Source organism: Balaenoptera physalus (genome assembly GCF_965194825.1).
Source record: "Balaenoptera physalus genome assembly, chromosome: 12".
Taxonomy (NCBI): Eukaryota; Metazoa; Chordata; class Mammalia; order Artiodactyla; family Balaenopteridae; genus Balaenoptera; species Balaenoptera physalus.
In genome coordinates this window covers 72317915-72342399 of record NC_138897.1, presented here as the reverse complement: position 1 = coordinate 72342399, position 24485 = coordinate 72317915, and the positions used below count along the sequence as shown (strand labels likewise).

The window sequence follows — 24485 nt, the reverse complement described above, 5'->3', positions numbered from 1 at the left end:
TCCACTCTGACTGGGTTCCTTTATAAGACGAGGAAACCTGAACACAAAGAGAGACACCAGGGATGCATGGGCACAGAGGAATGACAACGTGAGGACACAGCAAGGAGGCGGCCGTCTGCAAGCCAAGGAGTAAGGCCTCAGAAGCCAGACCTGCCAACACCTTGGTCTTGGATGCCAGCCTCCAGAACTGCGAGAAAATAAATTCCGGTTGTTTACGCACCACTCCCGCCCCCAGCCTGTGGTATTTTGTTATAGCAGCTCTAGCAAACTAGTATAGCCTGCTACACTCTCCCATGCCCAAATCCCATTAGATTCTAATAACTAGTATTCCCACCGTTGAGATGAGGAAACTGAGGCCCAGTGAGGGAAGTGGTTTTTCCAAGGCTCCATGGGTTCCACCGGAGGAAGACACAGGGCTGTGTCTGCTCCCATCCTTACCCCACACCCAAACGTCAGCAAGCTTTTGAACAGCACCCTCTTCCTTGCCAGGACCTCTGATTCCCTGCAGAGATCTCGGATGTCCCCTCCACATGCCCCAGCTCTCTCCGGTGAGCTGGGGCCACTCCTGTGCATGGCAGGCTGGTGGGGGATGTTCCTTAAATACATATAAATATATGATGTATTTGTCTACAGACTCACCAAGCGGGAGAACGCTCCTGCATCTGAGAAAACACAGTCCACTCTTCCACTGACTCTCTCCACCAGAGAGACGGGCAGATGGTGAGGTCTTCCAGGGAGGGCATCCGGTGAATTTCCTTCCTGCCCCATCTCTCCTCCTCTTCCCAGTTCTACCCACAACCTCTGGCGAGGATGGTCAGAGCTGAGATCTCCCCTTCTTGGGGTGAGTGCCAACTGGTAAGTTGTTATGGCTTGAATTGTGTCCCCCACCCCCTCCCAAGATACCCGAACCCCCAGGAGCTCAGAGTGTGACCTTATTTGGGGATAAGGTCTATGCACAGGCAATCAAGTTGAGGTTAGGGTTGATTGACTGTGACTATGACTGTGTCCTCATAAAAAGAGGAAATTTGGACACAGAGACAGACATGCACAGGAGGAAGACGGACACACATAAGCCAAGAGAGAGTCCCTTAAGATACTCCAAAGAAACCAACCCTGCCAACATCTTGATTTTGGAATTCTAGCCTCTAAAACTTCAAGATATTAAGTTTCTGTTGTTTAGACCATGCAGTTTGTGGTGCTTTGTTACAGCAGCCCTAGCAAATTAACACACCGGTGATCCCAACAGGACTTTCCTTCCTGATGGCAGCTGTGACTGGCTGTACCAGAGGGGCCCTAGGAATAGAGGCACATGTGGGGTAGGACGTGGAGTCTGTGCCAGTGGGAACTTAAGGAGAAGCAGCATTGGCTACCTGAATGTGGGCATAAGCTAGTTCTGCCTTTGTAAATAGGAAAAAATAAGTAGATTTATCTCTTGGGACTTTATAAAGTTGGAGTGAGATGCACTGTGTAAAATGCCTAAAATGGTGGTCAGTACACAGTATGTGATCAATAAACATTAGCCTATAGTTTTAGGATTACTGACACTTCAAGGATGTTTGATAAAGTAGGTGTCCAGGCTGTAAGTGTGCCTTTGTGAGTGTAGTTTTAGGTACACATGCATAGTTGTGTGTGCATGGTAGGCTGTGTATGTGAGGTGTACAGGGGACTGTGGGAACAGAGGGTCACAAGTTCTTGAATGTTGCTGTGGGAGGACATTTGTAGAGATGCATATATGTCAGTGTGTCCCAGGTATTCAGGGTGTATGAGCCACTGACTTGTTCCATGGTTCATTTGCTTGTTCAGTCACTCATTCATCAAAATTTCTTGAATGCCTGCACATCTACACACAATGTAGATATGTAAATAGACAAGGGAAATATGAAAGAAGCATGGGATTTAAGGGAGAATAGAGAAAGAGCATTTATTTCAGCTTGATGTATCAGGGAAGACTTCCTGGAGGAGGTGACATTTGAGCAGAACTTAGCCAAGTGAAGAGAGCAAGGCCATTGCATGTAGACACGTAGGGAAAGAAATAGCATTGTGCACCCGAAACTACAAACAGTTTGCATTGGTTCCCTTCCTCGGAATCCTCCTACCCCAAGGTGCACCCCATCAGTCCTCCAGAGTCCTAGGTAACATGATCATAGAATAGAAAGCCCAGATGCCAAGAAGCCAACACTTTATTTGGTACAGACCTAGCATGCTGGGAGCCCCACGCCCCATGGGATGTGCCTCTGCTGGGCCCCCCTGGCCTCTTGAGGGCGGCCACACTGGCTGTGGACTCGAGGCCCCCGGGGAGGCCTGGCTGGTCTTTGTCTCTCTCTCCGGAAAGTCGTGGAGTCGGGAAGTCTTCAAGGAGGGCAGTGTGTCGCAGGAGGCTGGAAACAAACGCAGGTCAGAGCTGAGAAATGGGGCCTGGGGAGTGTGTTTTGGTGGGTGGAAGCCCCTGGAGCCCATATTCCCAGGTGGCGTTACTGCAGCGACGTGCTGAGCGGAATGAGATAGGAGGGGGGCAGAAGGGAAACGAGTGGAGGGAGCCTGAGAGACATCCTGAAGGGCCACCATTTCCAAGTGCAGGTACCTGACATGCACTGTGGCCGCTGGGGCAGTGCTCTGGGCTGGGGTCTCTGATTCACACGCCACTCACAATGCTACTTTGGGTAGTTGGCATTATTACCCCCATTTTCCAGCTGAGAACACAGACGCTCAGCAAGGTTGCATAGCTCGGCAGTTACAGGTAAGAACTGAGCCCTGGGGGCTTGAGTGGTTCCGAATCCCATAACACATTTGTATCGTGGGCAATGGAGCTGTATTGTCGAGCTCAAGACTCCAGCATGCAAGTCAAAGGTGGAGATTTTTAGGCAGGCGCTCCGTTATCACAGCGAGTGTTGCTGGGAGGGGGGAAGGGGAGCTGAGCTTTAAAAAAAAATGGCAGAGACAAGATGTTCTGTGACGACGTCTGCTAAGCACTGTTCCCGTTCGGGACGTGTGCCCTTTACTTGGCCTTTGAAACTGCGTTCTGTGTCCCCGAGAGCATAATAATGTAAATGAATATCAGATCTCTCCTCAGTAATTGAGAGCAGAGAGAAGGCCATGTTAAGTCAATTTAATTTGCTCTGATACAGTCCAAGCCCATCTCCGTGGAAGGGGCAATGGCTTTTTGATGGGCTGAGGGTGACTCTCAAAGTGACAGGACGTGCGGCTTGTTTGGGCCCAGGAGGCCTCTGGAAGGAGGGCTGGTGGCTGAGCCAGGTGTGGGCTGAGCGCGACCACTTGACCACCTGAGCCTTGAGCCGCTGCGAGTTCTGAGCTTCAGTGACACGGAGATTTACGGACGCCGGGGTTGGGGGGGCCCACCACTGGGCTGTGGGTTTGCATCTCGTCTGAACCCGGAGGGAGGCTCTAACTCCCCCTCCGCTGCTTCCTGGCCTGCCTCATGGGGCTTTGCATTTCAGTCGGGAGCTGTGAAGCGGAACACTCAGGGCCCTGGAGTCTGAAACATGCCCTATGAGGGGCAGTCAGGGGCCAGCCTGGCCTCAGGGCAAAGAGCACTGGACTGGGAGTCAGCGTGGCTGGGTTGGTGGCAGACTCACTGGGTGACCTTGATCTTGAGGTCTTCCTCACTTGTCCAAGAGTGAGGCTGGAGTCTGTGAGCTCCATCCCCCCCTTTAGATGTACGATTCTAAGCTCTGCCTCAGTTTGCCCTCCGTAGAGGCAACCCCTTTAAAGACCCAGCTCCATCAGTGTGGCTCCGAGTTTACTCACAAAGAGGCCTGGAATACGTACCTAAGAAAAAGTATCACCAACAAAAGTGTGGGGACTCTGGAGTTTCGAATCCCAGTTCTGCCTGGGTGATTCTGTACAAGTGCCTTAACCTATATGATTCTCAGTTTGTCAATCTGTAGAATGGGAATAAATCATACTCACCACCTCTTGGGGTAACCGTGGGCACCAAATGACTGCCTGATAAACACATTCAATAAACTGGAGCTGTTATTAGCAACGAATGTCTCTTCCTACCTTTATTGCAGAGAAGTGCCAGGATCGGGACGGGGAGGAGAAGGCAGAGGGAAGCACTGCTGCTCCCACAGTGTCACTCTGTGACCTTTGTACTTGTCCCCTCCTCCCCCTTCTAGGGCCCCAGTTTCTCTTTACACATTTAATGCAAGAGTTGGACTTCACTAACATCGAGGCCTCGTCTACGCTAGCCTGACCCTCCCCCTATCCACCCGGGCTCTCCCGTCACTGTGTGGACAGATGCCTCCACGGCTCCCCCAGCACCAGGTGAAAGGAGCGCTGGAAAGAGAACAGGACAAGGGTGGGAAAACTTTAAAAGCCCAGCACCTCCTTCAGCACCCTCCCCCCCGCCCCCCACAGGACCCTCACGCTTTCTGATGGGTCTGTATTTTCAAGAGCAGAGAAACCGGTGGCACCTAGTGAGGGCTTCTGATAAGTTTTGCATTTACCAGCAACACATTATTTGCATAAATAGCAACACGTTATTTCAGTGAAAACCTAAAAGCAGTAGCAGCAGCCGGTTGCCTCCAGGCTGCCAGCCCTGGGTGGACCACCTCGTTTCATCCCCCCAGGAGGACAGGGCAGCCGGGCGCTGTTACCTGAGCTGGCTCCTACTTCTGTAGGTATTTCTTCATGATGCTCTCAACATCCTCCGCTTTCCTCCCCGCCCCCGGCTCTTCGATCTCGGGGGATGTTCTCTCACCACCGTCACCCTCCAGCCGTGGGATTCTCGGCCGACTCTTGATGCTGTCGGCGCTTTTGAAGGACACGATGGAGCTGGAGGAGGAGGATGAGTCGGAGAGGTGAGCGGGGTCCTCCTTGGGCTCCGGGCTCTTTTTCAAAACGGCGGTGATCCCTGAGAGAAAGCCCCTGTCGGCCACTTCCGTCTCAAAGTGGACGCCTGAACGCTGTGAGCCGTCTTGCCCATCTCTGGCCGCTCGGGCCAAGGACGTAGGCATCTCCGGCTTCCGGATGGCCGGGAGGAAGTCATCGAAACCCACTTGGGTCTTGCGTTCGTAGTTGAGGCTCGGGACCTTCCAGCTGAATGCGTCGCTGCCCAGGGGGTCCCCCGTCAGGTGTGCAAACTGGCGGTTCTGGAAGACGAGCGGCTCCTTCCCGAGGTCCGGACAGCCCGCATCTTCCAGCGAGGACTCCAGACAGCGCCTCCGCGGGCGCAGCGTGGGCGACAAGAACGAGCGCCTCAGCGCCGTCGGGGAGCTCGGGGTCCTCCGCGAGCCGGGCCCCGATTCCAGGAGGGACTCGCAGGAACTGAAGCGGGTCTTCAGCTTCTCGGGCGGCGGGCTGGGGCCCCCCACGCTCTTCGAGGAGATGCACTTCAGGCTGGTGGACCGCAGGAGCCCCGCCGACGCGTCCAGGGGAGACTCGGCCCCGGCCCTCAGAGCCAGAGCGCCCTCGTCGCTGCTGGTCCTGGCCCTCCGCAGCGTGGACGCCCCGGTGGTCTGGTAGATGGGGAGAGTGGGCCAGTCCTCCAGGCCCAGCGGCGACCCCCGGCCCCTCTGCGCTCTCTTCCTCCGCAGCCCTTCCACGAACTCCGACAGGGCGGCCGACGGGCTGGGCAGCTTGTCCCTGGGCCGCGGGGACGCGTCTCCACTCGGGGAGGAGGACGGCGTGCCCGACCTCTCCGGGGGCTTTCTCTGGACGCCACACTCTTCGCCGTCCCCGAAGTGGCTGTACTTTCCTCGGCGGAGGGAGAGCGGGGACGCGACCTTGTCCCCCGAGGTCCTGCCGTGGGCGTCCCGGGCCCCGTCGCCGGCCTCCTCCTGGATCCTGCGCCAAGAAGAAACCCTCCGTCAGCAGACATCGTGCCGTCTCTACAGTCGGCGCGACTGAGCCCCAGAGCGCGGGCACTAATACTATTTTTCTTTGGAAATGCTGACCCCACCTGCACCCTCCAACGAACCGTGTGATTTAATGTGCAGTCAAGCCGTGTAAATGATTTCTCGTCGCTTTCTGAAATGCAATTTCTGTCTATAATTAAACCGAAGTACGTTTGAGTAGATTAAAACTGCACCTCTGACGGATGACTCAGATTTACGAGGCATCGTCTCTGACATGATAGGACCTATCACCACACAGCCTGCTGTGAAATAGGTAATTTGCTTCTTGAAGACTCAGGGGCACCTACGGGAGGTTATTTATTTATTTAGGGCCAAGCCCGGAGGACAGCCCCACCAAGCAGAGCTTGCTAGAGCCAGTGACCCAAATATGCGTCTGAATGAGATGCTCCATGACACCCCTGATTGTTTCATGGGATGGCGGTGGGATTAAAAACAAACAAACAAACAAAATACGGTCCTTCAAAAGGGAAACATTTACATCAAATCAACCTGAAACCAAGACTACACACAAGAGGACAGACGCTTTCTATTCTGGGACTGCCAGGCAGAGGCATTTTGCAGCAGCTGAGCCAAAACCACTCTGCCTCTGAAAAGTGGGAATCTCGCAGTGGGGCAAAATTATAGACTGTAAAACGAAAAGCAGGGCTTAAAGGAGAGAGACTGGAGTCCATCCACTGTCCCTTTAAAAAATAAAATCTATTTGTCCTCCCTCTAAGACAAACGACCTCCTTCCCACACACCAGCAAAGCTGTAATTTATAAAAAAGCAAGAAGGGGCGCCAAATGTCAGAGTTTGGGCGTGGCAGCCAGGGCCAGGGCTCAGCCTGAAGAAGGTGGGAGCAACGGTGATGCAGGTTCCCAGCCGTTAGCCCCTGCTTGCTGCTCTGTCACGACAGGAATGATTACAAGAGCCAGCCTCCTACGCATAAAGGTTGGAATTCTGGCACAAGACTGAGGAAGGTGTCCTGCTCACCACAGTCTGATTATCACCATTTCCATCCCCTGACCAGGTAGGATAGTTGAGATGGAAAAGAGCTGACCACAGTGACCCAAAGGGCTTTTCAGTCTCAGAAGAAGCCAAGCCCATGGCCCCTGGAGGTGATGTCAGGAGTGGAGAGTACAGATAGGGTAGGGGATTGGGATCTTTTTCAGGGACCTGGGTAGGGACCTAGGCACTGCCTTCCTGAGCTCCTACCATCCCATAAGCCTCTCTCTTCTGACGCTACCTCCCCTGACCCAGGACCACGGCGATGGTGCTCCGTGAAGAGGTCCCATGAGTGACAGGCACAGGACTGGCTGCGCTCATCTGTCCCTCCTCATGCCCTAGGTCAGCTAGGTGAAGAGGGTCAATGTCACAGTCTGGGGGCGGTGAGGAGACCAGGAGATGGATGCCAAGGTAGGCGTGTAGATGCGCCGCCTCCATCACGCACTGTCCTCACTATCCTTAGTCTTCCAGGGGGCTCAGGCTCCCGACCCCCTCCCCAACCTCCTGTCTTGTGAGTTAGCCCCTGGCTCACTCTGCTGCAGCCACACGGGTCTCCTGGGACAGGCCACGCTCTTCCTGCTTCCGGGGTTTGCATTTGCAGTTCCCTTCGTTGGATGCACTCCTTCCCCCTCCCCCACCATCCTGATCTCACAGGGAGATCAAGGGGAGAGAAGAAAAGCCCTGGGCCCCGTGCCGGGCACCTAGCTCCTCAAATAATGGTTAACAGTTATGATTAATAATAATCGATAGTGAATGGCTATTAATCATCAATAATTAGTTGTTAGGGCTCATTACGATTACTACTAACAACCTCTGGGTCTCTGGAGCCTAACCCACCACTGGACTCCACGGAAGCCTCACGTGAAGTCCCAAGAGGAGCGGGCAGGAGGATGAACGGGCAGGTGACCCTGCGTCCCATCACTCCCGGCAAAGGCTGGCCCCCACGTGCTCAAACAAAAGCCTCGCAATTTGCCCAGAGTAGCTGCTCCCTTCCTATTTCTTGCCTGTCACCTTCCATCTCCGTCACAGCTGGACGCAGGCCGGGAAGGGAGCTGGAGAGCTCCTGTGTGATGACCTGAAGGGGTGTTTGTCAACATCATCACTTTAGAATCGCTCCCCTAACACATGGCAAGATGGCATTCACATGCCTTTCTTTCTTTTCTTCATCTTTTTTTTTTTAATAAACAGCTTGGAGCTGCCAGGGGCACTGGGCTGCTGCAGAGCTGACAGAAGTCATTTCCGTCCTGTCTTGGCCCTGAAAGGAGGCGGACGTGATGAATGTGTCTTGGGCGCTCAGTCTCCTCCATCATCTGTCACGTGGGGGTGGCAGCACCCAGGCCTCCTGTTGCCGGGCCTCCTGGGACTCTGCCATCCCACTCGTCCCAGCTCCCCTCTGGCTGCAGAAGCCAAGACAGGGAGGGAAGAGAAGCTACAGGAGGAGAGGGTGGAGGGGGAGGAGGAAGAGTGGTAGGAGAAGAGAAGTGGGGAGAAGTAGAAGCAGGACCAACAAGAGAGAAGGTGAAGTGAGAACGGATGGGGGGATGGAGAGGAAGAGACCGGTGGCGATGGAGGTGGAGAAGGAAGAGGGAGGCTGAGGGCAAGGCCAGGGGGACAGAGGGGAGGGCCGCAGATGGGGTGTGGGCTGGCAGCTGAGGACCGGCCTTCCTCATCTCTGACCACAAGGTGGGACAGGCCGGGGGCACACGAAACCATCAGCAGCCCAGGAGCGGGGTCTGGAGGTTGCAGCCCATGTGTGCTGCTGTCCAGGCGCAGAGGACACAGGCTCGCTGGGCTGGAGCCACGGGGGACCTCGGCTCCGCCAGACCAGCGGAGATGTGCCCGCCTTCCCCAAGGCCCACCAGGAGCAGCATCTTCCAGAAGGCACAGCCGCTCAGGGCCCACCTGGCTGCCGCCAGCTACTGATCACGGAGCCCTGCTGGGGGCCCCCGTGTTGATGTCGTGGGGTGGAGTGGGCAGGGTCCCTCCTTCTGGAGTGGTCTGGTTGGTGCCTTCAGAGCCTCAGCTGGTGGGCTTGAAACCAGAACACAGTCCAAGCAGTGTAGACTCAGCGGGGGAGGGCAGAGAGGACTGGGAGTGGGGGCAGAGTGAGGAGGGAGGGAGGGGAGATGGGGATGGGGTGGGGGAGAAGGAGAGAAAGAAGCCTCGTCTCGGCTGAGCGCTGCCTCCTGGGTTTACCACTCAGAAATCCACCCACGCCTCTGCAGCATCTTATTCTATTTCCTGTCTGCTCCGCCACTCCAAGGGGGAAGGTTGCTGCATCCACTCCTTTCTGTGTGGAGACCGCAGCACTGAATCTGAATGCAGACGCCCTCTTGCAAGCTTCAGGGTGTGGGTTCTAGCTCTGCTGTCTGGGTCACGGTGATCCTCTCCGTTTCTGCCCTGGCTCTGGACACTTCAAGCACATTCCCCCGTCTTCCTCCAGGGGCCTGGGAAGACTCATTTTTTTCCCAGCTGTCCTCACGGGACGGCTCAGCTCAGGTGGAACTCCCTTCCGTTGGCATCGCGTGACGGACGGATGGTGGCTAATCAAGACGTTGCTGTGCCTGCCTCAGCCAGGGAGAGACGTGATGCACAAGAGGTGCTCCGAGTCGCTGGGAGACGGGTGCAGACACGACCTAGGCGGGGGCACTGTGATTCTCTGAGAAGGGACTCCAGAAACATCTTGGGAACTTCTGCACCTGCCCTTCAGTCTCTCCCAACAGGAAGAGGCTTCTAGCATACCTGCCTGATAAGCAGCCAGCAGCATTCCTGGGCATCCAGCCACACAGGCTCCAGGCTGGGCCCGAAACAGTTACCCCTGGTTGAGCACCTACTGTGCGCTGGGCGCCGTGCTGCTGCCATGGATACAGGGGAGAACAAGCGGGTGGGCCACCTGCCTGCACGGAGCTGACTGCCACGTCCGTTTATAACCTCGACGGCCACCCTGGGCGGTAGGAGTTGTGAGCTCCGGGCACAGTGAGGCGGGGTGGCACACACAGTTGGGAGTAGCAGAGGTGGGGTTCCAACCCCACAGCCAGCAGCACCCTTCTCTGGAAACTTCCTCCACACTCTGTGATGTGATACAGGGTTAACAGTGTCTCCGATGTCACCTTACCAGGTAACATCTGTCCCCTGGAGTCTAGTCTCATTCTGCCACTCACTAGCCACTCACTTGCCTTGGGATAGTCACCTAACTTCTCTAGGCCTCAGTTTCTTCAGCTGTACAATGGGGGGAAACCAGGTCAACCCTGCAATGTTGCGGAGATAAGAAAGAGCTCCAGGAGGGCAAGAGTTTTTGTCTGTTGCATTCACTGCTCTACTCCTGTGCCTAGAACAGTGTCTGGGCACACAGTAGGCATTCAGTAAACATCTGTTGAGTGAATGAGTGCCAGAGCCCTAGCACATAGTAGGTGCTCACTAAATATGTGTTGGATGAATGAGTGGACCTTGAGTCCTCTGGTGCATAGAAGGCATCTGATAAATATCCATTAAGTGAATTGATGAACAAAAGAATATATACGAATACTGTAGCTTTGTGGTATAGTCTGAAGTCAGGGAGTCTGATTCCTCCAGTTCCGTCTTTCTTTCTCTAGATTGCTTTGGCTATTTGGGGTCTTTTGTGTTTCCATATAAATTAAAAAATTTTTTGCTCTAGTTCTGTGACAAATGCCATTGGTAGTTTAATAGGGATTGCACTGAATCTGTAGATTGCCTTGGGTAGTACAGTCTTTTTGACAATATTGACTCTTCCAATCCAAGAACATGATATATCTTTCCATCTGTTCGTGTTGTCCTCCATTTCTTTCATCAGCATCTTATAGTTTTCAGAGTAGAGGTCTTTTGTCTCCTTAGGTAGGTTTATTCCTAGGTATTTTATTCTTCTTGAGGCGATGGTAAATGGGATTGTTTCCTTAACTTCTCTTTCTGATCTTTCATTGTTAGTGTATAGGAATGCAAGAGATTTCTGTGTATTAATTTTATATCCTGCAACTTTACTGAATTCATTGATGAGCTCTAGTAGTTTTCTGGTAGCGTCTTTAGGATTTTCTATGTGTAGTATCGTGTCATCTGCAAACAGTGACAGTTTTACTTCTTTTCCAATTTGGATTCCTTTTATTTCTTTTTCTCTAAGTATTGGTGGCTCAACATGTATGAAGGCTTATTAGATAAATCAGGATATGATCATGCAGAAATGCTGGAATTTTTACTCTTTCTAACCTGCAAGGCTAAGAATCCGGGCTTCAGGAAGCAGACAGGCCTGGGTTCAAATCCTAGCTCTGTGTCTTCCTAGCCAGGTACCTTGTGAAGCCTCGCTGTGACAGTGGGAACAGTAACTCCCAACCTCACAGAGACAACGTACGTCATCGGGACAGTCAGTACCCATGAGCGTAGCCCATGTACACCTCCACCTGCCCCCAGCTCTTCATGCCAGGTGGATTCTGGCGCAACTGAACTTGCATATATATTACTTATTCATTTCAAAACATTACTACTAATAAATATATGTTTAAAATCTTAATGATTGTTTTTCAATTAATGGCCCCTCCCATTAGGTTAGATTAGATTGAGGATTGAGGGCAGATGTTCAAGAATAAACAATTCCTATGTCCGAGCCTGCTCTGAGCAGCACAGAAAAGGGGTGAGGATACCCAAGTGGTCTGTTCAGCCTCAGAGCAAGCCAGCTGCTGACACACGTGTCTCCAAGTTGGGCCACACCCCCTCCCCTGACAGGCCATCCTGTGAATGCGGCTCCATCGTTTTCTCTCTAGTGCCTGCCATAGCAGTAGACATTCCATGAATACTGGGTGAAGAAAAAAATGCATGTACTTTGTATATATCATCTCATCAGGATGTGGATGATCACCCCATCTTGCAGATGAGGAAACTGAGGCTCACCAGTGAGAAGCCATCTGCTCGAGGCTCACACTGCTCAGTGGCAGGGCCTGGATCTGAACCCTGGCTGGCCAGATCTGAAGCCATTGCTTTGTCCTTCCACAACATCACACACCCCCCAGGTAGAAAGCTAAGAGGAAACCTCAACCACTTGAACTCATGTCTACACACATACATTGCTCAAAATCCACTGAGACACAATGAGTAAAACATAGAGAGGCCCAAGTCAGGGAGACACTGGCTTCACTGGCATTAGTCACGGTCACACAATAAAAACCAGAATTCCCAGGTCTGAGTCTGAGCAGAGCCTGAGCCAACAGTAACTACAGGAAACTCGATGCAGATTTAATGACGCCATGAATCATCCCAAAAGACATGCTATCACCCCCCCTCAATTCTTCATCGACACCCTGAAATTAAAGAGGAAATTTAAAATGTATCGATGTTCTTTAACATCGAGGCCTGAATGGGAAACCAGATGTCCTTTGAAGATGGCCTGAAGGTACTGGAACCGAGTCCAACACAGCAGTTGATGGTCTGTAATAGAAGCTGACATGGTGCCCAAAACTGTGCCTGATGCGGTAGGAAACACGAGACATTTATTAAGTCCCTAGAGTGTGCAGGTGAATTCTGCATCACAAGAGCCACTGTATATTGCGCCTTTAGGCTTTGCAGACGTTATTCAATTTTATTTTCATGACAGTCCTCTAAGTCAGCAACTCTTATAATCTTCCTATTTCACAAATGAGGCTCAGGAAGGATAAGTAATTTGTTCATGGAATAAATGGGAGAAACATGAATTTAAACTAAGGAATCCAGCTTCGGGATTCACGTGTCCTGACCACTCTACTCTGCTGCCTGCTATTGCCTTTGACTGTTCCATTCTACAGAGGAAGAAATGGAGGCTCAGAGGGCAGATGGAGAGGAAGGAGCAGAGCCGAGGCTCTCACCTCACTCTCACTGACTCTGTATCAATGCAACGCTCAGCTAAGCTCCTCATAGTAGGAGACGGGCTGCCTCAGCCTTTCGGAGGGCACACTGTGGGTGTGGACACTGGATCAACCCATGCAGAAGGGTCAGCAGTGCGAGCAACTCCAGGTACACTGTGAACCGTGGAGTGTAAAACGTGGCAGGAGGCTGGCAAGGGAGAGGCGAGGGGCTGCGGCCTGAGGGCACAGCCTTTCTGGAGGCGGCAGGGTGCAGTCAGGCTTTCGGAAGAGGGGTAGGATCTGGTGGTGGGAGGGGTTGAGGAAGACACCCCAAGTAGAAGAGCCCTCCTGCCAGCTATTAGCTTATTCAAAACTGTGGACCAGCAAGGGCTGATGTCTACATTTCACAGGCAGAGACACTAGGGCTTAGAAAGGCCACTCGGCTGAAGGGAAAGACTCGAAGCAAGGAGGAGGCCACGGGGGTGTGATGCCCAGGGAGGCCTGCTTGATGGCAAGCAGGAAAGCTGTGGAATAAGCAGCAGAGAGGCCCTCTGCCTGGTTATTTCTGGCGTGAAGGTGCAGAGACTTGAGTCAGGAAGTAGACTCTGTAAATACCCTATATTCCTTATAGTATAATGTTTTTATGAGGCAAGATAACTCTTAAGCCTTGCGTGTTGTTTTCTCTGATCTTAAGCAGGTGCTGAGGCCTTGACACTTAAAAAAAATGACCCATTAACTGCCCTCAGTGGACACCTGCCCACGTATCTCCTGTGGGTCACCAGAATTTGCCTTGTCTCACCCACACATTCTTACTGGCCACCAGGTACTAGGACCAGTGGGTTTTGAACAGAGTTGCCATCAGAATCATGCCTGAAACTCTACCAAAAAAATCAGTTTCAATGGGGGCGGGGAGGTAAGGGGACCATTCTAGTTTAAAAGAGAATAAGGACTAATGGAAGATGTTAATAAGAGGGGAAATTGAGGGTAGGAAGACAGAGACGGGGGAATATGGGCGCTCTGTTCTTTCAGCTCAATTTTTCTGTAAGTCTAAACCTTCTCTAAAAAAATAGTCTATTTACTTTTTTTTAAAAGAGACAGACCCAAAGAAACAAAACAACGAGATGCAATGAGTGCCCTTAATAGGATTCTTCTTTCAAAAAGTACAGTGATACAACTTCAGAACAATTGGGTTAATATGACTGTTGGTATCTTGGATGATACAGTGGATTTGTTCATTTTTTTAGCTGCAATAATGGTGCAAATAGTTAGGAAACATCCTTCTTCGCAGGATAAAGATGTGAAACTATCTTAAGGAGAACTGCCATGATGTTTTCAACTTACTTTCACGTGTTGGGCATAAAAAAATGTGTTTAGATATAGACAGAAGTAGAGAGGAAGGTAAAGATAGAAATCAAGTCAATATGAAAAAAAAAAACCATTGTCAAATTAAGGTGGAGGCTAGCAGAGTTGATGGTGCCCAGACACCTTCATTGTTTAAAAAAAAAAAAAAGAAGAAAGAAGGAGAGAGAGAGGGAAAGGGGAAGGAAAGGACACTTTACAGGTGATTCTGAGTGATAAAAAAAAAAAAAAAAGAAAAGCAAACATTTTTACTCGCCCTTCAATGTTCAGCCCCACTGCAGCCACCTCCAGAAGCCTTCGTCCACCTCCCAGGCTGGGCTAGGGGTCTCCTCTGGTTCCTACAGCCCCTGTGCTCCCCCAGCCTCTATCCTATAATTGTTTGCTTACTTGTTTATAACTCCCAACAAGACTGTTAATTCTGAACTAGACTGTATTTTTCTTCTATGAATTCCCAGGATCTAGAAGAGTCCCTTAAGGGAAGGGCGTGGAGTGGAAAGAGTGAAGGAATGGAGGAATAGAAAGATGAGGGATCGTGGGAATGAAGAAAGAGGGGACAAAAGGCTCCATCTGCCTCATCCAGCTGCTTCATTCAGACCCCAGCAGCCCCACTTACGGGTCAGCCAAACCCACTTCTCTGAGATTCAAACCAAGAGATTCAAAACCAACTTCCAGTACACAACCTAGAGGGGATTCCTCCTATGTCGAAACCCAATCCAAAGCCTGGTTTTATTTCTAGAGAATTTTATCAACTTCAGAATTGAGAGGGAGCTGGAACCACATTTGGTTTGAACCCCTCATTGTCCCCCTGGAAAAACAGAGACGGAGAGAGCCTCCGGGGTTCACAATCTGATGAGACGGGAAAGTATTGGCTCTCAAACTTGAGCCTGCCCTCTGATACAACCTCCACAATGTCCTGAAAGAACAAACTGGGTACGTAAAGTAATCAAATCAGATTAGAGATTCAACTTGGGCTCAACAGATTTTAAATAAATTTTCAATGCTTTCTTTCACTTTCTATGCATAGACATTAGCTCAGCTGAGTACTGTACAATGGCAATAACCACATAAAATCTCTGACTTATTCATAACAGCACCCAGTTCATCATAAAAATGCAGCTTTAAGCGAACGGAAGTTACCCATCCATCCACTCCTCCTTCTAGCCATTCAGAATCATTTGTTGAGTGCCATGACGCCAGCTGCTGCTGACACTGAGGTGAATAAACCTCGCATTCAAGAAGCTTATAGTCTAGAGGGGAAGGCAGTTCACCCACGTATGACTGGAGGGAAGTACGAGTGACCCTTCATGTCCTCCTGGGCATGGAAATTAAGGAAGAAATGTTTACTGAGCAAAAGGAGTAGAAAAGTCTCACTCAGCATCCAGCTTGATAGTCTAGCTTGTATCAGAGGAAACTGCTACTTAGGAAAAACAGAAAAGCTAAATTTAAACTTAAAGGCATTGGAGAGTTCAAAAAATAGGCTTATCTAAATTCAGAGCAGAAATTAGGATGGTGGTTACCTTTGAGTAAGGAGGAGGTCATGACTGGACATGATACAAGAAGGTGTTAGGGGGCTAGCAACGGTCTGGTTTCGATTTTGGTAGTTATTAGAAAGGTATGACCAATTTTTGAAAATTTCAAAAGATACAGCTTCCAGTATGTATGTTTTGATAAGTTTACTTAACAAAAGTTTAGCTCAATTAGAGAACCACAGATACTACAAGAATGTTCTGAACTATCAGTGATTAATCCAAATGGTTTTACGCAAAGTTGCATCTAACTTAGGTGAGCCTCAAAATTCCTGAAAGATCTGCAGATCTATCGTATAAGACCTGGAGCTCTGGATAGAAAACAGCCCTCCTTCCCACGGAAGCCTGTCCAAGAGTGATGCTGGCTCCAAAGATAAACCCCGGACAGAGCCAGACTTCTGCTCCTCACTTGCTCAGGCCTTGGGTCCATGGTTAGTATGTTTGCATTGAAAATTTCCATGCTTCCAGCTTCCACATCTTGCGCACTAATCTTCTTAATACTGATAAAACTGAAAAGAACCCTTTTGTCCTAGGAAGACATAAAACCATTTTCATGAGAGGCTCATTCATTAAGTACATTCAGGATGGATTAAAATGATCCTGAGCTCTGGTTCTAAGAATGCAGAGACCAGTAAATAAATGTGCTATTGAAATAAGATTATCAGTCGGATGCTTAACCTACTTTGAGAACAAGCTGTTTTTAACACCAAGTATCATCCATTCACATTTACATAATTAATGAACTAATTACAAACGAGTCTTATCTAATCATTTAAGCAGGTCTCACATGACCCATCCTTGGCCCCCACTTCTGCAGTAGAGTAATTGCATTTCCTTGAAAGTAATACAACTTTATTTGAAAGACAATATCTTAGGGCTTCCCAGGTGGCTCAGTGGTTAAGAATCCGCCTGCCAATGCAGGGGACACAGGTTCAAGCCCTGGTCTGGGAAGATCCCACATGCCGCCCAGCAACTAAGCCTGTGTGCCACAACTACTGAGCCTGCACTCTAGAGCCCGCGAGCCACAACTACTGAGCCCGTGTGGCACAACTACTGAAGCCCTCGCACCTAGAGCCCGTGCTCCGCAACAAGAGAAGCCACCGCAATGAGAAGCCCGCGCACCGCAACAAAGAGTAGTCCACGCTCGCCGCGACTAGAGAAAAGACCGTGCGCAGCAGCAAAGACCCAGCGCAGCCAAAAAAAAGACAAAAAAACAAACGAAAAACCCTCTATAGTTTAGACCTTTTTACTGATTCAAGCCAGCCTTATCCTACATAAAAATCCACGGGGGCTGATCAAAGGAGGATGGTGGTGTCTAAATCTTTTGCTTTTCTAAAAAAATTTATTTATATGGTTGAGCGGGGTCTTGTTTGCGGCGCGGGGTCTTGGTTGTGGCTCGGGCGCCTTAGTTGGGGCACTCGAACTCTCAGTTGCAGCATGCATGCAGGATCTAGTTCCCTGACCAGGGATCGAACCCCGGCCCCCTGCATTGGGAGCACGGAGTCCTATCCCCTGTGCCACCAGGGAAGTCCCTCTTTTGCTTTTAAACTAAGAACCACAAGCCAAGAGTATGGGGCTGCAAATGTTTACAGAAAGCAAATTTTTCCCTGAAAAAGGAAAAGTTGTAATGCCGTCTTTTAGCCAAATGAAAAGCAGTTGTGTTAAATCAGTACCAAAGCAAATGATACGTACAACAGTAATTAGCGAAGATTACACAGTAATTAAAATCACGATGATTATGTGAGTGAGAATAATTTATACAATAATCTCCACGCTCACACTGCAATATGGTACAAGTCCAATAGCAACAGTGCAGAGCCATGTTTGGTAATAAATTCAAATCACAGCATCTCTAATTATGTGGTGACAGATCGGTCGTTGAAATTGAGGGATAAATAAAGTCTCTGACCAGGATACATACAATTTTATTTGGACTTCCCAAAGCTACCAAATGGGGATCCCAAACACTTGAACACTCCCCATCCCTCCCCCCAACAGAGGGAGCCCCAGACCATCAGGTTCCCCCACTATATTCCAAAAATCCTCGTTCCATGCTGCTAGCAACTTGCTCTGTGATACAAGACAGTTACCCCGTCTGGCAAAGCCACACTTGGCTCTTCATATCAGCGTCATCCTTCTAATCACCCTATCAGAGTGATTAGAGAGGCCATCTAACTTCCATCCACTGGTCATTTATTTGCTCAATGCATGTTTATTGAGCACCTACTATGTGCTAGACACCATGGTGGGTGCTGAGGTAAGAAGGAAAAGAGAAAGCTTATGTCCTTAAATGGTTCACAGCCAATGAGGGAGACAGACACCCAAACAGATGATCCTAATGTATTATGGAAAGTGCTATGGGAGAGGGAATCGTGGGGTCTGCAGAACCACGGCAGAGGGGCATGTGACCCAGCCAGGGAGTCGGTGAAGTCTCCTGAGGTAGGTGACACTTGAACTGAGTCACAGATAAGAGTTCATAAAGTGAAGAAACATGGGAAGGGGGTCCAGTCAGAGCAAAAACCATGGACACAGGACCAAGGGTGGGAAACAACACAGCGTATGAGGGAGTAACATAAACCGTTTGGGGCACAAAGCATGAAGAAAAGATACAGGGAAATGAGACCAGAGAGGCAGACAAGAGCCAGGTCACAGAGGGCACGGGAAGCCCACTAAGGTGCTTGAATTCCATCCTGTTCTATCCTGTAAGGCAGAGGTCACAAAAGGTTTTCTATAAAGGACAGATAGCATATATTTTTGGCTTTGGGGCCATACGATCTCTGTTGCAGCTACTCGATTTTGCCATCATAATGCAAAGGCAGTCATAAACAATAAGTAAAATTTTAAAAAAACAAGAGCATGGCTGTTGATCCAATAAAACTTTATTTACAAAAGCAGGTCAAGGGCCATATTTTGCCTGTGGGTGGTAGTTGGCTGACTCCTGCTGTAGGTGACGGGAAGCTACCGAAGAAACCAGATTTTCATTTGAGAGAGATCATCCTGGCTGAAGCTCAGAGGAGGGTCTAGAGGAGGGTGGGGTTGGAAGGTCTTTGCCAGAGTCTAGAACAGAAATGATGGTAGCCTGACTTCAAGGTGCTGACAGTGAGGATGGAGAGAAGTAAAAAGGGTCAAGAGTATTTGCTTGGCTGCTTCCCTGGTGGTCCAGAGGTTAAGACTCCATGCTTCCACTACAGGGGACGTGGGTTCGATCCCAGGTTGGGGAAGTAAGATCCCACATGCCGCACAGCCCAGCCCCCAAAAAAAGCATTTGCTTAAAGCGGGGAGGGGCAGAATAAACAAGATTTAGGGATCAGCTGACTGGGGATGAGCAAGAGGGATGAGAGCCTCAGATGAGTTGAGGGCGCCAGCTTGGGTGGCTTTGTGGATGACAGAACCACCAAATGATACGGATGACATTGGTGGGGGAAAGGGAGGAGTCTCCCCTTGGATACGCTGGGTTCAGACACCAGGGAGACATCCAGGTGGCGAGCTTCTAAAGGTAGGCGGTTACATATGATATACGCGTTTGAAACCTGGGAGAACGTAAGAGCTGGAGGGCTAGATTTGGGGGTCATCCGCTTACGGTGAGGGAGCTAAAATCACAAGAGGATTGCCTGGGACCAGGTGGAGAGAAAAACAGCAGGTGAGAGCAGCATCCTGTGATCCCCAGCACTGGCGGGGCTGGGGAGAAGTCTGGGGAACGCCAAGGAGCAGAAACAGCTACAAGGCCAGGCAGGCAGGGAGTTCTGAAAAGTGTCTGACAGAGGCCAGTGCAGGAGAGAAGTCCAGAAAAAGATCAAGACTGGAGAATGTCCCCTGGTGTGTCCCTTTGGGAGCCGCTGACGCGGTGAGAAAAGTTTCAGTTCAGTGGCGGGGGCAGGCTCAGGGCTGGAGGAAAGTGAGGCAGAAACGTGAGGTGAGTGAAGACGGTGCATGTGGACCTTGCTGTGAAGAAGCCTGGCTCCAAAGGGAAGGGAAAGGTGATGGGTGAGGACACAGTTAGAACGGGGGGGACCCGCAGGTGCTTATAACCCGTGGAGGAAGGACAAGCAGAAAGGCAGAAGCTGAGGACGCAGGAGAGAGAGGGGGTGCTGCGCACTGCAGGGGAGAGGGGGCAGCGGGATACGGATTCGACTTGAACAGGACTGGATCTTATCTTCTGAGACCAGAGGGAAGACGAGGGCAGAGAGAGATGGATTTATAGACACCACAGAAGTTCAGACCATGATGTTCTTTTCTTTGAATGAACCAGGAGTTTAGGGTGTCTCCTTAGAGTGAGGAATCAGGGCCGGAGGAAAGTCAGGATGATTTGGAGTAACTGTCCAGTAAAATGAAAAGAAGCAACGGACCAGTGATAAGACATCAGCATCTGAACAGCTGGTTCAATTAATGCCCATCAGTGCGTGGACCCTGCAGAACTGTGTGAGTGACCAAGGCTGGGGTTCCGTGGGACGTGGGGATGGGGGTGTAGACAGAAATGGGGCTTGGACCTGCCTTGGAAAGCCCAAGGTGCTGTGAGGCCCAGAGGGGAGAGGAGAGAAGCCTTTCCTGGAGCACTCTTCCGGCAGGGCAATGGCCTGGAGGGCAGGAGGGAGAGGCCAGGCACCCTGCAGGGCCGGGGAGAGCATACCAGCCCTGGACGCCCTGGCACCACCTGCAGCCGGCCGTCAAGAGAGACTCCTGAGCCAAGCGTGGCTGCCACCACCAAGCTCATGAACTTCCTCCCCGGGGGCCACGGAGGTCATTTAGCGTCTCCGTCACCAAAAGCTCTTGCATTTATCAGCGGCAGCTGCATGATTCCTGGGCTGGAAATCATAAAGCTTTAGGTGTATTTCTCTTGAGTTGATATCCCCTTATAAATAATACAAAGAATGCTTTTATTTTTTTGGCAGAAGACTGCTTTCTCTCTCTCTTCTCTTTTTAGAGTGACCTTCTTTCTCAGTCAAATTTGGGAACGCCCAAGGGACTCATTTCTTGAGGCCTGTGATGGGCCAGGGAATACGGGGGGTGCGGGAGCACAGAGGAGCCTTGTATGCTATCCTGTCTCCTCGCACAAACAACGCCCGGATGATCTGGTAGCATCTAGTCAAGTTTAAAATGCAAACTCCCTTTGACCCAGAGAATCATTTGCCCACGTGCATAAGGATGTGTGCCTTTTTTTTTTAAAGGCTTACAGGTTAATAGCAAATATCCTGAACTCAAATAAAAGTGAAACAAGAAGATTGCAGTTTAATAAACCCATGGCATCATTCTAAGATCTTCTGCAGGAATGTAAAAGAATGAGATAGACTTATGTGGACTGATAGGGAGAGATCTCCACGGTATATTGTTGAGGGAAAGAAGCACTTCGTAAGAATTCAGGTAGAGCATAATATACATAAAATAACATCACACCATTTATGTGTTTTAAAAGCCCACAAAAATGTTATGTATTTGCTACAAGTACATGTATGTTTATAAATACACAGAGAAAGATGTGGAAGGATACACGCCAAACTGAAGACGATGGATACCTTTGGGAAGGGAACTGAGGTTGGGGTGGTGGCCAAGAGGACTGTAGCCTTCTCAGTTATATTCTAAGTTCTTAAAAGGGAGAAGGATTTACAGATTATAAAGCTGGAGGTCAAGGCACCTGAACTCTGGGTTAATCCTTACTATAAGCTTAGGTAAGATATTTCCCTCTGCAGACCTCAGTTTTTCCCATTTATATAATGAGAGAATTGGACTAAATAATCCGGTGGTCCCTTCGAACTCAGAAGTTCTAGAACCTTTAAATTGTAAACGTATTCCAAGGACAGGGCTTAAAATTTTCAGGGCTTAATGCCATGGAATCTGGCACTCAGTAGGCACTTAATAAATATCTGTTGGATGGATGTTGAATGTTGAATAAGGATCCTTATGCAGTTTTAATATTAATAACGGGCCAGCTCTTTGCCAGTAAACTCTGCCAGGTGAGTGATCCACCTCCTGGATAAAAGTCAGTCAATGGCAGTATGGCAAACACAAATACAGGCTTCGGAGGCGTTCAAACCTGGGTTCAAATCCTGCCTCTTTCACTTACTTGCTGAATGACATGGAGCAAATTTCTGACCCTGAGTCACAGTCAATGATGAGCTGTGACCAAGTACAGTTAGTATTTCTGCTCACGTGTTGATGTCATGGTTAGCTATTCATTCAGCAAACGTTTACGGAGCGCCATCTGTGTGCCAGCCCAAGGGACACCAACATGAAGAAAACTGACACGGAGCTTATCGTCTCTTCTTGCCTCCTGCCCCACTGCTGTCCTTGGCGCAGGCCCCTCTGCTCTGAACTGCAGCTGGACAAGCCTGAGGACTTGGAGGGGGAGCAGGCAGGATAAGGGGTACTAGGCTCTAGAGAGGGCTGCCTGGAGGCGCTGCCCGAGGCGCAGCTATAGGAACTGGGGTGTGGCCGTCTTTGCCTCAATCAGTTGTTCCCTAATCTCCGGGCCTCAGATCCCTCTTGTGCGACATGGGGGTAATGACATCAGTCTCCTGGGGTTACTCTGGGCATCAAGTAGATACCAACACTAATAAAGCAGCTAATTTTCTTGAGCTCTTTCTAGGGCTCTGGGTGCATCCTCTCATTAACCCTGACAATGATCTACTCACAAGAAAACATGAACAGAGAAGTTAAGCAACTCGCCCCAAACTTATGGTTACCAGGGGGGAATGGTGGGGGGGGGAGGGATAAATTTGGAGATTGGGATTGACATATACACACTACTATATATAAAATAGATAACTAATAAGGACCTACTGTATAGCACAGGGAACTCTACTGAATACTCTGTAATGACCTATGTGGGAAAAGAACCCAAAAAAGAGTGGATACATGTATATGTATAACGGATTCACTTTGCTGTACATCTGAAACTGACACACCATTGTGAATCACCTATACTCCAATAAAAATTATTTTAAAAAACCCAAAAACTTGCCCCAAATCTCGCAGCTTCAGAGGAGCGAATGTGGGATTGGAAGCCAGATGCTCTGACTTCAGTCCGTGTACTGAAACCACTGCAGCCTCCCACCTCCCACTCAAACGGGTGCCAAACAACTCAGTGTGTAATTCCTTATCATGCACCCTAATATAATTATAGTTATGAAACTTGGGTACTATGTTAATGAGCTTTCACATTCAGCTCTGGCTGCCTCAGGTTCTGCTTCTGCTGCCTTATACATTGGCTGACGGGGAAAAACAGAGGTATTTAGTTACGAGGAGAGAAAAAGTCCTCATCGTTCGGAGTTCATAGAGGACATGGCTCTTTCTCCACACAGGTCTTTGTTTTTAATTAAGAGCGGTAATCAGATAATCTTGCTTTAATTAACTCCCCCAATGCACCCCATTCTCAGAGCCTCCCTTTGATATTTTCGACATCAAATCTTTCAGCCTAAGATTATCAGCAGACACATGCCAGACATTTGTCATTTCCCGAATATGCCCAAAAGCTTGGAGTGAACTTCCACCCCTTTCTTTTTGTAGAGACAACTCCCTGCTTCAGAGCAAACACGTTTCAAGTCAGGAAGGGGTTGTCTGGGTTTGCTCCATTAGTTTGTGATTTTTCTTTCTATCTTATCACATTGGTTCCTCTGTTATCACACAAGCAGTGTGCATTTCATCTTAATTACGCATCTGCTTAATCCATAATTTCTGATTTATGGCCATTAGCTCCTAATTACAAGAGGGCTGCCCTTGAAAAGGAAAACCAAACGAGCTGAGCGGAATGGAGCTGAAAAGCAAGAGGGAAGATGGATTTAAGTCCTACAGCTAAGGCTGAGCCCCGGGGCCCATTTGTTGGAGCAACTTATTGCTGCCAGTCCTATAGATTTGTGAGGGTCCCATCTCAGGCTGTGACTGAATTTGTCTCCTTCTATGGTAGGAAAAAAATATAAAATTGTGACATTCAAACAAAGCTGAAATTTCTGAGGAGGAAATCATCCAGCCTAACGATCTTTATATGGACTCCCCATTAAAAGAAAAACAAAACCAAAAAACTTTAAGTAAATATGTTTATAGAGAAAAACTTAAATCCATAACTATCTATAAGTGGAAAACTAGTAGGATTTGCCTTAGATAGATAACAACTATAATAAATCCACAGCTATTTTTTAAAATGTTCACCCCCTGCTATTTAAAATCATCTGGAAAACTGTGCTTTAGGGAGGGCTGTATTAGATTCTCATCATTTCACCTGTTTGGAGCAGTAAATACAATTATATTTCCTTTTACAGGTGAGGAAGTGAAGTCTCAGAGAGGGTAACTGGTCTGCCTAAAGTCACACGGCTAGGAAGTGGCAGGGTCACACCTCAAACTGGACCATGCTTGTCCTTGTCTGGGACAGAGGAAATGGAAGACTTGAACAGCAACCTTCAAAGCCTGAGATTCTTTCAGCTATTGGCCATCCAGAGGCAGCAGCGAGATACTCTTACCTGGGGCTGAGGATACAGCTGCTGGTGGCTGACTGTCGAGAGGGGGTCCTCACCGTGTCTGTGGCCAGGGACAGAGTACAACTCAACCAGGACTGCAGACTGCCCTCTGGCTGGGAGCTGAGGATGGAGACGTTATCTCTAGAACCAGAATGCAAGATGTTGTCAACATGATGACAACCACAGTAACAGCAATAACTAGACAGTCACCCCTTAGCATGAGCCAGGCATTGTGCTAAGTGCTGACATGCCTGACTTTAATCAGTGCTCACAATACCGTCCCTGAGCGGTGCTGCACCTCTTACGTAGATGAGAGTAACGGGATTTGGGGAGGCCAGCTTGGGTCTTGACTAAGGTCACCCAATTCCAATGCCTGTGCTAATAACCACTGCTCTTCCTTGGGAAGATAAACACTCTAATATAGATGCTGAGGTATCTCTAATTTTGGAGTAAAGTTTGGCACTGAATTTCATA

At 49.4% G+C, this 24485-nt stretch overlaps 1 protein-coding gene across 3 annotated transcripts in view; it reads right to left on the bottom strand.

Moving 5' to 3' along the window:
- Positions 1–2162: 2162 nt before the first annotated feature.
- MYO18B (myosin XVIIIB) overlaps positions 2163–24485 on the bottom strand; it is a 233625-nt gene continuing 211302 nt past the window's right edge. For all 3 annotated transcript variants that reach the window (XM_082416250.1, XM_082416251.1, XM_082416249.1), the window contains 3 exons: positions 24015–24152; positions 4617–5805; positions 2163–2378 (listed from right to left, as the gene is read on the bottom strand). In XM_082416250.1, the coding sequence (XP_082272376.1) occupies positions 4629–5805; positions 24015–24152 (1315 nt within the window). In that variant the 3' untranslated portion in view covers positions 2163–2378; positions 4617–4628. The remainder of the gene's footprint in view (positions 2379–4616; positions 5806–24014; positions 24153–24485) is intronic.